At 43.9% G+C, this 18697-nt stretch overlaps 1 protein-coding gene and 1 non-coding gene across 14 annotated transcripts in view; both read right to left on the minus strand.

Moving 5' to 3' along the window:
* DTNB (dystrobrevin beta) overlaps positions 1-18697 on the minus strand; it is a 141671-nt gene that overhangs the window by 26926 nt on the left and 96048 nt on the right. For 7 of the 13 annotated variants that reach the window (XM_085218199.1, XM_085218202.1, XM_085218201.1 and 4 more), the window contains 2 exons: positions 15095-15191; positions 10004-10024 (listed from right to left, as the gene is read on the minus strand). The exons of 2 other annotated variants lie outside the window; for them this stretch is intronic. In XM_085218199.1, coding sequence (XP_085074325.1) covers positions 10004-10024; positions 15095-15191 — 118 coding nt within the window. The remainder of the gene's footprint in view (positions 1-10003; positions 10025-15094; positions 15192-18697) is intronic. 4 more of the 13 variants (XR_014881693.1, XR_014881692.1, XR_014881694.1 and 1 more) reach the window with 1 other exon arrangement.
* Positions 2499-2569, minus strand: TRNAG-GCC (transfer RNA glycine (anticodon GCC)). Its single transcript has one exon. It is a non-coding gene; the product is annotated as a tRNA-Gly (tRNA).

Genomic DNA, 18697 nt, shown 5'->3' on the forward strand with positions numbered 1-18697 from the left:
TCCCAGGTCTTGAATTCATAGTGTTTCCCTAATACTAAACAGCACTACACCTGTAATTTTGAGGCTTATCTTCTAGCATGCTTTGAATCAGCTCCAACTACTAAAAAATATAAAGGAAAATAAGGGTCACCCAATAAAGGTGACAAGAGGGAGGCAGATGCTGAGCACTGAAGACAAAAGCCCTTACTCTGGATGCTCTGTGCTCTTCAAAAGCTGCTCACTTGCATACAACTCATTGGGGTTCATCATTAAATGAGACTTGGGTGACACCAATGCTGGTTTGAGATGGCGCTTTATGCTGACGATAATGCGGCTGTGTCTCCTCATCTCTCTTTAATTTGCACAAAGACAGAGTGCAAAAGTGTATTGTGGGCTGGGGATATAGAGAACAAATTGGAGAGGGGCCAATCACCCAAAAGAAACTACCGACTTCAAAAAGATGGAAGTTTACAACACAGTGAGCAAAAGAGTGATTTATGCTCAGAGGGATTATTTTGTTGTATCAGCCCGTACCTAAACGCTCGTGCTGCACATAACATGCTTTAACAAGATGTTTCGGGACTCTCTTTGAAAAAAGACAACTCTTAAAAAGAGAGGAGGTAGAAGAAGAGAGGAGGTAGCTCCTTACAAAGGAAAGGGGCAAAACGAAGCCATAAAGTCTGTGTAACAGATGATGAAATGAGCCCCAATTGCTGCCATCTGCTAGCAACCTTTGCCCAGCGAAATGAATTTCATGTGAGGTCAAGAAATCCCAAACTGCTATTTCCTCATTACTATTAATAAGGGCCAGGTGCCACATAAACCAGCGCTGGATCCAGATGTCCTTCATGTGGCTTTGATTACTCTCCTATGCTTGCATAATGATAGGAGGGAAAGCATTGCAAATGCACGCACAGAAACATATTTAATATTAATTTCTCTGCAATTGAATTACAGGAGATTAACACCACCATACACCTTCCCCTCCACTAATTGTTCAGAGTTCAGCTCTGTGGACGTAACTCCTGCAAAGTGCAGTTCTTAAGCACCAAGCTACAGCCTATCACAGAATCACAGAATCACAGAGTTGTAGGGGTTGGAAGGGACCTCTAGAGATCATTGAGACCAACCCCCCTGCCAAAGCAGGTTCCCTACACCAGGTCGCACAGGTAGGCGTCCAGGCGAGATTTGAATATCTCCAGAGAAGGAGACTCCACAACCTCCCTGGGCAGCCTGTTCCAGTGCTCCGTCACCCTCACCGTGAAGAAGTTCTTACACACATTCGTGCAAAACTTCCTGTGCTGCAGCTGATGTCCGTTTCCCCTCGTCCTGTCTCCACGTACCACTGAAAAGAGACTGGCCTCACCACTATGGCCGCCACACCTCAGGTATTTATAAACCTGGATCAGGTCCCCTCTCAGTCTTCTTTTCTCAAGGCTAAACAGACCCAGTTCACTTAGCCTTCCTTCACAGGGGAGATGCTCCAGGCCCTTCACCATCTTTGTGGCCCTCCGCTGGACTCTTTCCAAGAGATCCCTGTCTTTTTTGTACTGGGGAGCCCAGAACTGGACACAGTACTCCAGATGAGGCCTTACCAGGGCACAGTAGAGGGGGAGGATCACCTCCCTCGACCTGCTGGACACGCTCTTCTTAATGCACCCCAGAATGCCACTGGCCTTCTTGGCCACGAGGGCACACTGCTGGCTCATGGCCAACCTGTCGTCCACCAGGACGCCCAGGTCCCTCTCTGCAGAGCTCCTCTCCAGCAGCTCATCCCCCAGCCTGTATTGGTGCATGCAATTATTCCTCCCTAGGTGTAAGACCCTACACTTGCTTTTGTTGAACCTCATCCGGTTTCTTACTGCCCAGCTCTCCAGCCTGTCCAGGTCTCGCTGAATGGCAGCACAGCCTTCAGGCGTGTCAGCCAATCCTCCCAACTTCGTATCATCAGCAAACTTGCTGAGGGTGGCCACTATCCCCTCATCAAGGTCATTGATGAAGATGTTGAACAAGACCGGACCCAGCACAGACCCCTGGGGGACACCACTGGTTACAGGTCTCCAGTCAGACTCTGCACCACCAACGACGACCCTCTGCGCTCTGCCAGTCAGCCAGTTCTCAACCCACCTCACTGTCCACTCATCTATCCCACACTTCCTCAGCTTTGTTATAAGGATGTCGTGGGAGACAGTATCAAACGCCTTTCTAAAATCAAGGTAGACTACATTTACCTCTCTTCCCCCATCCACCCAGCATGTGACAGCATCATAGAAGGCCACCAAGTTGGTCGAGCACGACCTCCCCTTGGTGAACCCGTGCTGACTACTCTTGATAACCTCCTTTTCTCCCAGTTGTCTGGAGATGGTGTCCAGCACAAGCTGTTCCATCACCTTTCCAGGGATGGAGGTGAGGCTGACAGGCCTATAATTACCCGGATCTTCCTTCTTGCCCTTTTTGAAGACCGGAGTGATATTGGCTATCCTCCAGTCTTCAGGGACCTCCCAAAAGGTTTACAACATTGCATTGGCCGGGAATCGAACCCGGGCCTCCCGCGTGGCAGGCGAGAATTCTACCACTGAACCACCAATGCCAGATGTGGAGCTGCTACGGGCTTCTCCCACACTTTTCATGACGGCGTACAAGAACCAATTCCTTATGCAGGTGACAGCCAAGATGCAAGCAACCCTTCTCATTTGAATTTCATCAACAGCTTGTTGGGCAGCCTTGAGTGTCTAAAAAAGGATCAGTTTTCCCTGTCTCTGAAATGGGCACATTCATGTTGATCCAGAAAGACAAGAAGTATAGTTGTGTATTTTCATGGAATCACTTGAGTTGGAAGGGACTCTTAAAGGTCATCTCGTCTAGCTCTCCTTTTGGTTAAGATCAGAATTCTACAGACACGTATACCCACAACACGTGGTATTGGACGTTGTTTTGCACACACTGAGGCAGTATGCAGGCACTGCCTGCATATCTACAAACTTAAGCAATTTGTAGATAAATAAGCTTATCTACAAACTAGATCAAGTCTTTGACTATAACATCAATCAAGATTTGTTGTAGAACCATCAGCATAGCTGTGAAATTCAGCTGGGGAGCACAGAGGCATTTCACATCCCGGACTGTACACAGATATCATTTAACCAGTTGCAATCTATGCTTGAATAAACTATGGAAAGATAAATTATTCCTGAATTCTGTCTTCCGACTTTCAGTCTTGCCAAACCCATCATCAGCATCACATTTCCTACGGACAAAACAAGCAGCGCGTGAAACTCAATCTTGCCAAACAAATGCAAATCCTCCCAGCGTATCTCTGCAGTCATCTCAATGATAGCTCCACAACAAAAACACAACCTTGAAAAGCTCATGAATATCCACCCCAAATTGTGGCAACAAATGCTTTGGTGAAGACATGCATGCAAAATGAAAAATCCCACTGGTGCACTACAATGAATTCTCATGAACAAGCAGCACAGGACGGAAGCACTCATTAGAGGGAGAGTATCTGTCTCTAAAAAAAAAACATTCTGACTTTGCATATGAGATGCTTCATGATGACCTATGAAACATTCCTGCAGAACGAGCCTAAGCACTGAATGCCCGCTTCCAAACCATCGCTGACTCTGTGGGGACACCGTGTATCATTTTTGCAGCCTCTCTGATCTGCTGCAGAGCCTTTCCCAGTCTCTTTCAGCCCAGATCTGCACTTCTTGAATATCTGACATGAGGCCAACGAAGGTGTAGGTACAAGAATTTCCTGTTTCATCTTTTTTTTCTAGGAACGCTGTCTTTAATTAGAACGATGTCAGTGCTCTGATTTGGAGCATGGCCCCTCAGAAACTGCAAGAACATAACTGCTGGAGCAGGGAATATTGGCACGGGAAAAGGAATGTCTCAAGCTGGCTTTGCTGTCAAAGTCAGCTCATTGTGCAGCTGAACCCTTCATCTGAGGCTCTGCTTTATCCAACTGCATCAGCCTAGTAAGGCAGTAGGGCCTCTCCTTTTGCTTGCTTAGCAAAATATAAAGCTCTAGGAAGGAGGGAGCAGTGCCCCGAATGCAGGAAGAAGTTCCTGGGGCTCCTGGAGCCCCTCTGGCCATGCCTGAGCAAGAGTTGGCTCTCCTTGTCTACCTACGATACACCCAAAGGAACTGCTCTGTGCGCAAGGCTGTTCCACTTCTAATCCTCTTTTTGCAAATAATGCATATTTCTGATCACCCTGATCAAGCTGTGGATGTCCCTGCTCATTGCAGTTGGACTTGATGACCTCTGAAGGTCCCTTCCAACTCAAAACGATTCTGTGATTCTAAAAAAGCAAGTAAGCAAACAAACAGAAACCTTGAGTGGAGCAAAACTGAAAATGCACATGCTGGGCAGCCTCTCGACAGAGGATCTGTTTAGAAAATAGAAAACCCTTCAGCTGTTCCTGAAGTGCATCAGGATGAATAAGCATATTTTTTCCCCGAAGTCAAAAGCAAGTGCAGCCACAATGCTTTTGTGCAGAGCTTTGTTAGAAATGGTAGCGGCGAGAAGTTCAGACTTGGCATACGTGTCTTTCTCAGCTTGGAAAACATTAAACTGAACAAACTCCTGCCTGTTCCTGGCTGTGCAGTCCAAGATGTGATTAAGTACAGAGGAATGCAATTCAGGGAAGACATGAATGGAGCGAGTGCTCTGCATAAATGGTTCTACGCTATGGCTGTTCCCTCCTAATGGGGCAGCAGGAACACAGGAAAAATTGCAGATCCCCGTGACAATTTTCTCAACTGCTATTTTTGAAAGTATCTATTTACTACGAGTCAGAAATAACCAAAAAAATAACCAAGTGCTATCCGCTGTCTTAGTTTGTCTTGCACATCTGACAGCACTTTGTAGAATTGTAGAATCACAGAATCGTTTGAGTTGGAAGGGACTTTTAAAGGTCATCTTGTCCAACCCCCTGGCAATTAACAGGGACACCCACAGCTCCATCAGGAGCTCAGAGCCCATCCAGCCTGACCTTGGGTGTTCTCAGGGGCATCCACCACCTCTTGGGATAACTTATTCCAATACTTCATAGAAGAGAATCATTGAATAATTAAGGTTGGAAAAGACCTCCAAGACCATCAAGCCCAACAATCAACTCATCATCATCATGCCAACTCATAGAATTACTAAGGTTGGGAAAGACCTCGCTCCCAATACAGCATTAAATGCTCAACATTTGAGTGGCTCTTCTGGAGTCTTTCTGCATTTGACATCCTTTAGAAGGCCCATAAACATGGCTTGTGGCGTGGAGGCACAAACTCAAAGCTTACTCTGAAGCTAAATCTGTCTATAGGAGTGAATTGAATCATGCCCAGGAGTGCTTCTGGCACTGCAACAAGGTAATTTACAGCAGTGAAGTGTGAGAATGCTCCTTGGCACAGCTTTGACACTTTTCAGCCATCACATTCCCCAGCACTCCCAAGTACGCTGCAGGGACCATCCCCAGTGCTGCATGCAGCCACCAGGTCCTGCAGACCAAGGTGTTCCTGTGCCAGCTGGCTTCAGAATCACAGAACTTTTCCATGCACACAGACTTAGCCTGTGAGACTCAAGAACTGCTGCAATTCTTTTCAGCTTAATTGGGCAGGTAGAGCTGCCGGTGTGGTAGGCAAACAGATGTACTCTTCTAAATTTCATAGAGTCATGAAGGTTGGAAAAAACCACTAGGGTCATTTAGTTCAACAGCCAACCCATCACCACCATGCCCACTGACCGTGTCCCTGAAGAGACGCACAGAATCATTAAGGTAGGAGAAGACCTCTAAGATCATCAAGTCCAACTGTCACCCATCCCCACTGTGCCCACTTTGGAGGATGCCAAAACATACACAGCAGTCTCAGATTCAGACATCAGCACACTGAGGCTTCTTCATGGCTCTTCAAGGTCAGGAATTACCCTCTCCCAGTTTTCTGCAGGAAAACTGGGGCTCCCAAGCGCCCATCTGTGAGGTTGAGGAACAACCTTCCCACGATGTCCATGAGCTCATGAGTGTGGTTTGGTGAGAGCGTGCCCACTTTTTCCATTTGGTAACACAACCTCAACACTCATCAGCTTCATCTGCTCTGCAATGCTGTATGGTTCCCACCATCTTCTGAAAGGAAAAGATTTCCATTCCAGTCTTTAAACACTCCCATGTGAGCTCCTCTGCTGCGAGGCTGTTTCTGTGCCTGTCTGGCACCAGATCAGTTCTCTTGACGCTCTTCTGGATTTGTTGTATGTATTGTACTACATGCCAGAGACACGATACATGTGATGCACATCTCTGTGAATTCCTTTAACGTTCCTCTGAATATCGACCAGTACAGCTCCAATGGCTGTTCGTTTGACAATAAAACAAAGGTTTTAATATTTAGCAGATTATTTAAGTCTCTCACCAGCTGTGACATGAACATGGTCCTGTTGTAAATTAGGATCTATGCTGGAAAAGAACTTTATTAGCTAGGACACAACAATTTTAGCAGTGGGAGAGAATAGTGTGATGGGTTATGTGGCTTAATACTCCATTACTGAAATAATCTCTTTATACAGTATTTTTTCTTTCAGGATGTGATCAGGACTGGCCCAACTCATTTGAAGGAGTCCCTCGGTGCCACATTTCTACATTTCTTGAATGCCTCCAGCAAATGAGCCCACCACCTCCCTATGCAGCCTGTTCCAGTGCCTGACCACTTTTTCGAAGAAGGAATTGTTCCTAATATCCATCCTGTCCATGCTAACCTGGACATGTTCAGCCCTTGGAATGCATGTGTTGTTCAGGGAGGTGGTGAAGTTGCTATCCCTGGAGGTGTCCAAGAAATGTGGAGATGCGGCCCTTAAGGACATGGTTTGTGGGCATGACGGGGATGGGCTGGACTTGGTGATCTGAGAGGTGTTCTCCAACCTGCATGATTCCATGACTGCCTTGTCTTTACAATGAACAAAATGGCATTTTTTTCAGGAAGTTTTTTTTTGCTGGTCATGAAACTTGCTTGAATACAGCCAGGAAAACTGATCCTCTTTGATTCATCCCCTGTAACTGTTCTTAGCAATACTGAGAAGATGGGATATGATTTGCTGCTCTAGCAGAAAAGGGAAATCAGAAATTCGTGAAGCGGATGCTGATGCTACTGCTTTTGATGTGCGGCCAGTCCTGAATCAGAGACTGCTCAATTGATTTGTCTCTTACTTACCTTAATCCTTCATGTAAATGGATGTTGTCACCACATAATCGATCCATCTCATCAGAGGGCGAGAGGATCATCCCTTCAGATCGCTGAGGCCTTCTCTTCCATGGGTCCCAGGCAGTGCTCCACACTTCTCCCCATCTGTGGTTCAGCTGTTTCTGGACTAGACTGTAGCCCTTTGTGAAGTACCAACCAGACCAGGCTTTTCTTCCATGCCTGATGGGCAGGGGAAGGGCTGGCTGAGCCCGTGTTATACTGGGACCCTTTTCAAGATATTCTTACACAGAGGGAAGATGCAACTCTATAACCACTAAAACTGGCAGAGGTTGTAAAGGGCAGCGTGACGCTTCATAATATTTTTAAAATGCTTCAGTTGGCTTTAAGCCAAATTGTCACAAACAATTCAGGTACATTTGCTATGGAGAAAATGCATGACATGAAGTCCTGAAGACATCTGGAAGTTGGGGGTATGGTTCAATGAATCCTTCTGGACTTCAAACTGGAGATGTTCCATTGATGCCTTTCCAGAACAGTGCTGACACCAATTCACAATGTGATTTGTAGAGCTGCTAGTGGTGACACAAGTCCAGCTGGAAGACACTCACTGGTGGTGTGCCTCAAGGGTTGACACTGGGGCCACAACTATTTAGGATCTCCAGTAACGATTTAGATGAAAGGAGAGCACTCACCCCCAATGAGTGCAAAACTGTGAGAGCAGCAGATACACCAGATGGTTGGAGTGCCATTAGAGGGACCTCGGCAGACCTCACCAAACTGGTCGGTGTCCCATCCCTGGAGACAGCCAAGGTGAAGCTGAACGGGGATCTGAGTGCCTGATCCAGCTGTAGGTGCCCCTGCTCACTGCAGGAAGTTGGAATAGATGGCCTTTAAAGGTCCCTTCCAACTCAAACAATTCCAAATCCTTCTCAGTGCCATATCATCTAGAGGATGAAGGAAAAGCTGTGGGTACTATCTGCCTAAATTTTAGTACAGCCTCTGTCTCTGTCTCCCATGGTATTCCCCTGAAGAACTTGGTAGATGGGAATCACCGCCCCTGGAGGTGTTCCAGAACCACAGAGATGTGGCACTGAGGGACACAGTCAGTGGGCACAGTGAGATGGACTGGGGTTGGTGATGTCAGAGGTCTTTTCCAACCTGAAAGGTCCTATGATTCTATCCAGTGAAAGGGCCAGATGCACTTTTATAGTTAGGAGAACAATTTTGGTCTATTTCAGCCTACGTAAACATAAGGATGTAAATTTTCTACTCCTACCGATTAGCAGTGTGCCCTTTGGCTGGCCAAAATCTGCTTTCCTGAGTTTCAAATCCTTTTTGGCTCATTCGTCATCAATTCCAACAGAATGGGACTGGCAGCCTAACAATGTACTGACATTATTTTAGTACTCAGTTTTGGCTCTCTTATCCTCTTACTAACGCACTGCTCCAGGGATTGAGAGGAAGTAAAATTGGGCAAGTTATTCACTTGGTCTCCTATTTACCCTTTTTCTATACTCATAATCAAGATGAACATCACAGCGGAAGAAAAACAAGCTATTAACATGCAGTACTTCCACGTAGAGCATTACTCCTAGCAAAGATGGTGGGTAAGAAAATGACATACAATGACAGTACGACAGTATGAAGTAGGAGGACAGGGCTGAGGCATGTTGGCTCTTTCCTTTCTCCAGGAAATTCCTTAAGATTGGTGCCATGTGCTGCAATCTGTCCCCTTCCCTAAGCCAAAGGATTTCTGCAAGGTGCCTTAGCAGATCCAGGGATAAATCTTTACTGGAAGAATCACCTAAAGACAAACCGGTCTCCAACAGGAGATGCACACTTACCTCAATCTTATTTTTAAGTTGATGGCAGAATTTTAATAAAAGGCCACCCCAAAATTACCAAAAGTGAATTTCAGCACACGTAGCTTTGAAGCGTTTTCAGCAATTGAAGTTACCCAGAAATATAGATTTAATTACCAAAAAAAAAAAAAAAAAAAAAAAAAAAAAAAAAAAAAAAAAAAAGCCACAAGAATTTCCAGTTAATGTATCTGATAAGATGTAAAAGAAACCCCAACCCCAATCAGAAACACGGGATTGATCGCCATTAATGCTCAGCGTACAAGGAAAAACATGCTCAAAAATGCTGGAAATTTGTTCTGCTGGAGGGAGACGCTGAACATCTGGCTGTTTCTGAGAAAAGCAAAAGGGCTCCCTCTGGAGTGGATTCCGAAATCAACACAGTACTCAGATTTTAATAGGTGGGCAGCAGAAATGAAAATCATAACAAAGCAAACGCGTTCTTGCCTCTTGTTGGTTTGCTCATCCTGTGCACGGTGAGCACAGTGGACTAATTCAAGCAGACTATATCATGATTGAGAGATATGGATCCATGCCTAGAATATTAAGTCATTAATTAGTTTTCATGCACGGGCTTGTATGTGGCGAAGAGGCAAATTAAGGATACCTGAAGAGACAAGAAAGCTTTCTTAGCAAGGAAAACACTCCAAGGAGTTGCCAAGAAAACACATTACAAAGCCAGCTGAGAATCCAAATTTTCAGCCCTGGATGGTCATGCACAGTTCTAGAAAAACCCAACAACATGGCCACTGCTTGCTCACAGCAATCAACTTAATTTGAAAGGGATAGAGGAAAAGCCTTATGGATGTATACAAAAACATGCTCTGCTGAATAATCATGAGGGCCGCTTTCAAACTCACCCTGAGGAAGACCCTGCCATTCCCATGGCTTATGTGCATACAAGCCAGTGAACAGAAATTTGTATTTTCATGCAGAAAGAAGAAAAAAGATCATCTACAAACTGAAGTCAACTTACTGCCTGTTTTTGCTCTTCTTCCTATAGAGGTTGGCACAAGATAAAGGTGAAGAAAGAAACAGGATAAATTAATTACCACGTTACAAGGGAACACGCATACACATAATATACAACAGATCCAATGAAGGAAGAGAACGTGGCAAGCTGTAGGAACATCTGTAGTCACAAACAGAAACAATGAAGTTGGGTTAACAGTTACGTGGGAATGTAAAGGTGTAATTTGTCCCATTTTAAAAGATTACTCTTGTCTAAAATGGCTGTCGGTGTTTGGGAATATTGGAAACATGGAATGCGTATCACTGTGGTCTTTGAAGCAGAACCTCTTCTGGACTCTCTTCCTGTCCTAGACTCAGAAACAACTCTCAAGACAACCTTGCTTTCAGACTGAAAAGTTTGCCAATGCCACCTGAGGCGTGCAATCAATGCACTGCTTTTGGTTCCCTGCCATCACAAAGACTGAGAATACCATAACTCGAGAGGCAAAGTATCACCTTTTTGATCATGGAGTGAGCATTGGGCCTGTAGTGAGCTCTGCAGATTGGGTTTCAAAAGGGCAGATTTATGCGAGGTGGGCTCTTCGGGTTTTTGAACTAAATCATACCTACAATGGGAGAAGAGAAACTGGGAGACACGAGAATCAAAGATATGGAGTAGATACAAAGATGGAGAGAGTGATATTGCTGGTGCAATTCAACTTTGAGCAGTACAGAACATGCTAATTTGAAAGACCAAAAACGGTGAAATATGGATGAATTTATGTGCTTTTGAATCAGAGCAATGCATGCTATGACCCTTCTGAGCCAGTGGGATCACACTCCAATGTCAACTATACAAGCATTTCTCATGTCACTGTGCAAAATCATAGCAATCACTGAAATATCACATAGTTGAGAGTTACTTTCTAAGTCAAATGCTTTCACAGATTTTGTCCTTGCCTACATAAGAATGGGCTTCCTAACAGTGGGTACACAGTGTTTGTTACATGAGTTTGCTTCCATGGAGGAAGGCAGCAGCTGTGGTGGGGTAGCAGCAGCATGCATTAGAAGGAAAGGTTCACAGTGGTTTTTTTTTTTGTTCGTTTGTTTGTTTGTTTGTTTGGTGCAGAATTAGCATTTCCAGCTTTTTTTGAGGATAACAGCATGCATTCTCCCCAGGGGTGGCTTTGCACAAAGTGCAGAGAGCAGCAGGACTGCTCCCCAGTGCATCTCTCCAGAAAGCAGTTCATGGAATTGAAGTTCATGGAATTAAAATGAATGGAATAGAAGTTGCCTCTGACCTTGAAAGCTGGGATCCCTGTATCTACCTTCTCTTATTTATGCCCTGACCACCCGGAGCCTGACCTCAAATTTAGATTGGGTTCTTCTCACCAACCACTACCCCAAAAGATAGTGATGTGTTCCTGAGGGCACTGCAGAGATGTATGGTAATGTATAACCACATAATTCCTCATTTCTGAGTGGATACTTTTGTTTTTTCTCCCAAGGTTTGGGATTCAGGTACACATATAGGTACTGATGAACCATGAACCCCACCAGCTGCTGGTGCCCTTCCCTCCCACATGTTTCCAGTTGTTCCTTCTCCCAGCACAAGGACTCACAGGACCAGATGGTGAGCCAGGACAGGGAAAAGATCTTAAACAACCTCCACTCTACAAAAAAAAAAAAAGTTGTTAGTTTGAAAAATGAGGCTTTAGCATTAACTACAGATGTGGGGAAAAAAAAAAAAAACCCACAAAAAAAACTTCTCAAGAAGTTGCAGTGCTTTGTAAGAAGAATCAAGCATTTGTAAGTTAAATCATCAAATCAGCCAGTGAGGAAATTACCATTGAGGAAATAGAAAAAAGTGAAATGGGATCTGTCTGCTGAACATCCTCCTAGCTTAAGGCAAAAACCCTGCAAGAAGGCAGACAATCATCACCACTGACTGCTTATTACAAGAGTGCAGGCTAATGGCACTAGGTGATTACGTGAGACTTCAGGATAAAAATGGACAGCTAAGCCAGCAGCCTGGATGAGGAAAAGAAGAGAAAAATGATTTGGACAGGCAGCTGAGGGCACTGCGGGCAGACGAGAGGCAGGCAGGCTGCTGAAGAGCTGGATTCGATGATCCTTATGGGTTCCTTTCAATTTGGGGTAGAATCATAGAATCACAGACTCACAGAATCATTGAGGTTAGAAAAGACCTCCAAGATCACAAAGTCCAATCCCAACCCATTCCCACCATGCTCACTGACCCTGTCCCTCAGTGCCACATCCACTCCTTTCCTGAACACCTCCCTCGGCAGCTTGCTCCAATGCCTGAACGTTCTTTTGGATAAGAAATTTTTCCTAATACCCAACTTGGATACTCTATGATTCCGTGAAACTGGTGCTGGTTGACATCTAGATGGAGCTTGGTGGTCATCTGGTGATGAGTGTCAGTTTGGGGAACACAACCTTGCCCTAAGGAACTCACAGTGTGCTTCAAGATGCATTGGACAGTGCAGCAAAATACCACTGCCAGCATATAGAGAAGAGCTGAGTGCAATCAGAGCATGTACTGGACAAAGCTCCAATACATGCCCACCATGGTGGAATCAAGCCCTTCTGATGATGCCAAGTCACGGTCTGTTCTTCTGTAGGCAGAAGAACAAGGAAAGATGTGGAGCTCTGTGTGAAGAGCAACGTGAAGCGCAGGCTGTAGCAGTGTGGGAAGATGGATTTCAGGTTGGATGTTAGGAAATATTTCTTCTCCGAAAGAGCAGTGATGCAGTGGCACAGCTGCCAGGGAGGTGGTGGGGTCACCGTCCCTGTAGGTGTTCAAGGAACGTGGAGATGTGGCACTGAGGGATGTGGGCAGGGGGCATGGTGGGGTGGGTTAACAGCTGGCCCGTTCTGAGCATTACACTGAGTCAATTTTCAGTGTATAGAGGTCATAAGTGAGAATGAACAAAATGGCAGAGAGAAAAAAATCAGAAAAGGTGTAAAGGAATTCTGTTACAAATAATGCTGGAGAAATTATCAGAGTAGAGTGAAAACTCCTCATTTTCGTTATAACTAACAGCAACCAGTGAAAACAAAGATGCCTAGTATCAGTTAATTACTTTGTCTCCTCTGTATTTAATGAAAAAAAAACAGATGAAGCCCCAGAGAACAACAATGTCTTTCCTCCCTTCCCATTTACAAAGGGAGCTGGGATACCAGACATTCAAATAACCAAAGTTAAGATCAATCCAACTCTAAATGGTGAACTGAAGGCAGCATTAAAAATGCAGAAAATACTGTATAAGAAAATGGAAAAAACATAAAAGCTTAACAGCTGATTTAAATTATAAATGAAAACTTTTAAGTGCGCCAAATGACAAGAGAAGATAAAACTTGAACTAAAAATTCATGTCTGACAGGGCTAAAACCACCAAAAAGGAGACTTTGAAATGAACGCATACCAGAGGTGGTGTGCATTGCTTCTTGATAGCAAAGATGGTAAAATTTTTAGTATAGGAACAGGAATTACTGTTTCTTCTCTGTGTTTGAGTAATAGGAGGATAAAGTACCTCCCCCTCGGAGTCAGAGAAATGCTTTCCACCAGTACTGAGAAAAGGTGTTAAAGAGGATCTGCTAGCATTTTCAGATCAACAGGGCTGTAAATACATGAGTGGTTATCTTGTCCAGCCAAGGAAATTTTTAACAGACTCCAGAATACCAAGGATTGGGATGCGCTGTAGTATTGTAGATATTCAAAAAGGAAGACAAGACAACTCATTAAGTGCAAACATCTTGCCCTGCCATTAATTCATTGAGGTGCTGATACAAGGCTCGAGTCATGAGCAACATATGAAGCTTCATGGCTTCGCAGAAAATAGATCTTGCCAAATAAATCTGATTTCGTTATTTGATCGCATTGCAAGTTTGACTTCTAAAGGAGCTGCACAGATGCAATGTATTTCACTATGAGAGAACTTACTGGTGACATCCCATTAACCAGTTAGCACTGTATGCAACAAACAAGGCACATCAGGTGCAGTGAGAATGGGACAACTACAGATTTCAGAGAAAAGATTGAAAAGGGCCATCAGTGAGATATCTGCAAAGGAAAAAACCAGGGACACTAAGAACTCCTTCATTTAATGGAGGGAGAACCATATGGAATCATAGAATCATTAAGGTTGGAAAAGACCTCTAAGATCATCAAGTCCAACTGTAATGCAACACGTAAAACCAAGTAATGACAAAATGGCCACGGGCTCTTGGGATAACTCAGGTTGGAGGAGACCTCAGGAGGTCTCCAGTCCAACCTCCTCCCAGGACAGCATCAACTTCATTCCAGGGCAGGTTGCACAGGGCCCTGTCCAGTTGGGTTTCAGAAACCTCCAAGGATGGAGATGGCACAGCCCCTCAGGGTACCGCTCCACTGCCCCATCATCCTCCTGGGGAAGCTCTTCCTCATCCCTCTCCCATTTCTCCCATTGCATTCTGTATCTCTTAGATCAAAAACACTTCAAATGTTTTCCCATTCGTTTTATAGAATGAGACCCACGTCCAGTTTGAAGAATGGAAAGAAGAAACACACAATATTTCAGAGTCTGCTGATGAACTGAGAGCTCAGCTCTGGCAGTAGGCTCTGAAAAGAATAATCAGAAATCCAAGGAATAATGTATGCTATAGATTAGAACACCACCAAGTGATGAAACAGAGAGACCCAACCAACACTGAGTTGGTGCACTACTGCTTTGTGAAACACGCTGCCATGCTTTGCCATGAGGAGCTGTACTCTGTATATAATGTATTTTCCAACTATGCTCAGAAGAATGGAAACGTTACCCATAACATCATGCCGACTGTTACCAAACCTAACACTTCTACCAAATCTAACACTTCTCCAAAACTTCCCAAAGTTCTTGGCATTTTAACCCCAAAAGCAGCATACGAATCTGAAATAACCACTGACCATCTGCACCCATGTGCAGAGCTCACAACGAAACGACTTTTTGCAAATTCCTTCTATTCCTTATAAAGGATTTATGAAGGTAAGACCAGCAATGCAGGAGTGTCAGAACAGGGAATCCCAGACTGTGGAGAGGGTGCACTGCATTTCTGACTCCCAGTGCCTTACTTTGAGAAGCTTCATCAGCCCTTCGAGCTGCACCATCAGTTCCCTTCTGCTTTCCTGAAGCGCAGACATCCTCTGTTCCAGCTCATCCTTTCTCTGCCTGTTCAGGTGACGGGAAAGAATTCAGAAAAGAAACTCTGAGTATTTAGAAATTCAGGAAATTCACAGATATAATCTCTTTTTTTTGTCACTCCCTCCTGCTTTCAATTCATAAAAATACAGCAAAACACTGTACAACGGCCACAAACCCTATCCATAACAATCTTTCCACTTACAATCTAAAAATCTACAGTTAACATCTTGGTAGTAGGAAGCCTTTTTATTTATTTTGTGTCTGCACGCTTGAATTTTGTTTTGAGGGACATGGGTTAGTGAGTACTATTGGTGACAGGTGGATGGTTGGACTGGATGATCTTGAAGGTCTTTTCCAACCTTGGTGATTCTGTGATATTTTTTTCTTTTCAGAGGGCTGTATTTTGAGAAAAAAAAGCCAACTTCCTTTTCAGAACACTCCGCACATCAGAGCCAGGCATCCTGCAGAGCCTTCAGAATGAGCTATGGGAGGAAAGAAAGAAAGGAAAAGAGCAGAGAAGAGCAGAAAAGGCTGCAGATGTTTGGATCTATCACCTCTCTGGATGGAGGCTCGGTGGAGCTATTTCTGCCCAGCAATGTCACATGCAGTCTCCGAGCCCAAAATCCATGGAGAAGAATAGGAGACAATAAGTGTCTTTCCCTTTCCTTGGCATCAAAAAACCACTGCACTTCTGCAGATGCCTATCTGGGGGAGATGTAAGGAAACGTGGCCATATGGTTCTGTTTTATACGTAAAAAAATAGTGGCTAATATAAAGGGAAATTCAAAGACAAACTGTCAACACGTGTCAGAAGTTCGTTCTCTGATACGATTTAAGAAATGCCGGACCCCACAAATCACAGCCATAGGTATTAATAAATAACAGTAAGGAAAAACAGATGGGCACAGTTTATCCATTCACTCACGGTTATTTTTGTGAATACAACAACATCTCACTCCAGAGTTAAAGGCACCACATACTGCAGACCGAATTTTTGGATGGTGTCTGTGTTCTTCCACAGTGTGCAATGGATACAGCATTCTGGGAATTCCAATAAACCAATTGGACATCAGAATCTGGAACTCAGACTGCATCAATCCATTGAGTGCAGCAAGCTTTTCTTATGGTGGCTGTGTCATACAGGAAGCACTCACCCCAGCCAGAAAACTGTTCAGATCACATTATAGAATTCTTTCTATACTGGTTCTTAAAAATACAGAAAACTACGAAGTATTTGCTACTTCAGGCATTTAAAAAATGTATATTTTGGAGAATGTGGTTACTAAATGCCCACACCTGTCACAAAAATAAGGCGATAAGGAGATCGCAGAATATCCCAAGTTGGAGGGGCCCCGTAAGGATCATTGAGTCCAACTCTTCCATGATGGTACATTCATCGTCACCTGGAATACGAGCACCTGATGGAGCTGTGGGTGTCCCTGTTCACTGCAGGAGAGTGGGTCCAAAGGGCCTTTAAAGGTCCTTTCCAACTCAAGCCATTCTATGACTCCACAAATACTGTAAAAACCAACCATATTCATATTGAATATGAACAGCTCTCTCAATGCAGTTGTTAATTAAGAATCAACACCAGCGTGTCCATCTGACTTCAGCTGACATTACCTGTTTTCTTTTTCGATGGCTTTTGGTGAAGAAAGAAGAGGAACTGTTTATCAATGACAAAAGATGTTCAGTCATATAAAACAAAAATGACAGCCCCCAGAGACATAAATGGAGAGATGCAGTCTGAGGCTCCTGCCTGGAACAAACTGGTCATGGCACCTGTGTATAAATCAGCATCCTGAGTGCTCACAAGCAGAAGAAACAAAGAACATCAGGGCACTCATCCAAGGTTACATTTGCCAACAATGTGGTAGAGCTGACTCATGCCTATGGGCTGTGCTGTCTGCAGATTCTTCAACCTGGGACAAGTTGATTTTCCACAGATTAACGTTTTCATGCCTTTGTAACCTAAATTCTACACAGCAATTGAGATAATTTGGTAACACGTGCTTCGATGAAATCGGGGGAAAGTCAGCCCAGGAAAGGAGACACAAAATTTGGAAACAGCACTGGGCATGGGAAGGTCAGAAATAACACACAGACTTTTAGTCCTCTCAGCACAGACAGAGCACAGACACCAACTAGAAATCACATTAAAGGGTACCAAGGGAAATAGTATTTCCTTCATCTCTAAAAGGGTAAACATGGCACGGAAGGATGTGGGCAGTGGGCACGGTGGGATGGGTTGGGGTTGGACTTGGTGACCTTAGGTCTTTTCCCACATTAATGATTCTATTATTCTAAAATAAAAACTTGAGTGTCTGACATGGATGCTTCAGCCCAGTCAGGGAGGGTCTGGCAGGAGCACCGCAGGGAAAAAATTCTTACGCCATGTAGAAGGCCAGACTGAAAATCACGATGGTTCTTGGCCATTAGTGTATGCATTTTTCTGTGCATTCAACCTTCTGTTCTTTAGTGTATCACCTATGTGATGATCGCGTTTATGAACTTGAAAGCCAGAAGTGGCTGCAATGACCATTCAGGTTTTTCTGTTAACAAAATACAACTCAAATTCCTCCCAGTTAGCTTTATTTTTGAAGAATACCTATAGAAGACTAAAAACTCACTGCTCTTGTGATTATTGCCTCACTTTAGAAAACGCATGCTTTTATTGTGGTCTGAATGTGCCTTGTTTCCTGTTTAAGCTCTTGGTTCCTACTGCATCTTTCTCTGCTGGAGCAAACACACACCAAGCTGCCTCACAACATCTCTTTTTGCAGCTCTTGCTTAATGTCTGTTGACATCTTCTGCATCCTCTCCAGTTTTTAAACATTTAAAAAATACATACATACCTACATGAAGCACATAGCTGGAAAATATCTGTGCTGCTGTCATTAGGTAAGAGGATGAAAATTAGGGATTATATGAGATATCAGCGAGATATGAGATGAGATATGAAAAGTACTAAAATATAGCAGGATCTGTATGAAAAACTAACGAAAGAAGCTGAAATATTTATGTTTTCCAGCAAAGGACGAGAGTATACCATGCAGAAACTGCCTTACAGGCTCCATTCCAAAAGCATTACACTTTATGGAAAACCTACAATTGTGCCATTTCATAAATGGACAGAAGAAAAGAAACAACCAGCAAATGGATTACAGTGTAGTTTTCAAAGAGCTGTTGCTGCCAAGAGCTTGAATTTTAGAACCTACTTTAGATTACGAACACAGTTTTTGAAGGTTCGGCTCTGAATTAACTTGTAGCAGAAGATGAAATAAAATACAGCTAGAGAATACCCTTGTGACTGCCCAAACTATGAAACACTTTATTCTATAAATACTGTCAATTTCTCCCTGTCACTTAAAAATGTGAACTTAAAGAGGCTTAGAAGATTGTTCACCAACTGTGGGTGTATGTCTGAATATTTGTAGGCAGGAACTTTCAGAGTTTCACTGATTAATCTCACATTCATCTTCAACTCGACCCTTCTGAGCAATACATAATAAGCAGTTAATTCTATTTTTCTT

This window comes from Meleagris gallopavo, chromosome 2 (genome assembly GCF_905368555.1).
Source record: "Meleagris gallopavo chromosome 2, MGAL_WU_HG_1.1, whole genome shotgun sequence".
NCBI lineage: Eukaryota > Metazoa > Chordata > Aves > Galliformes > Phasianidae > Meleagris > Meleagris gallopavo.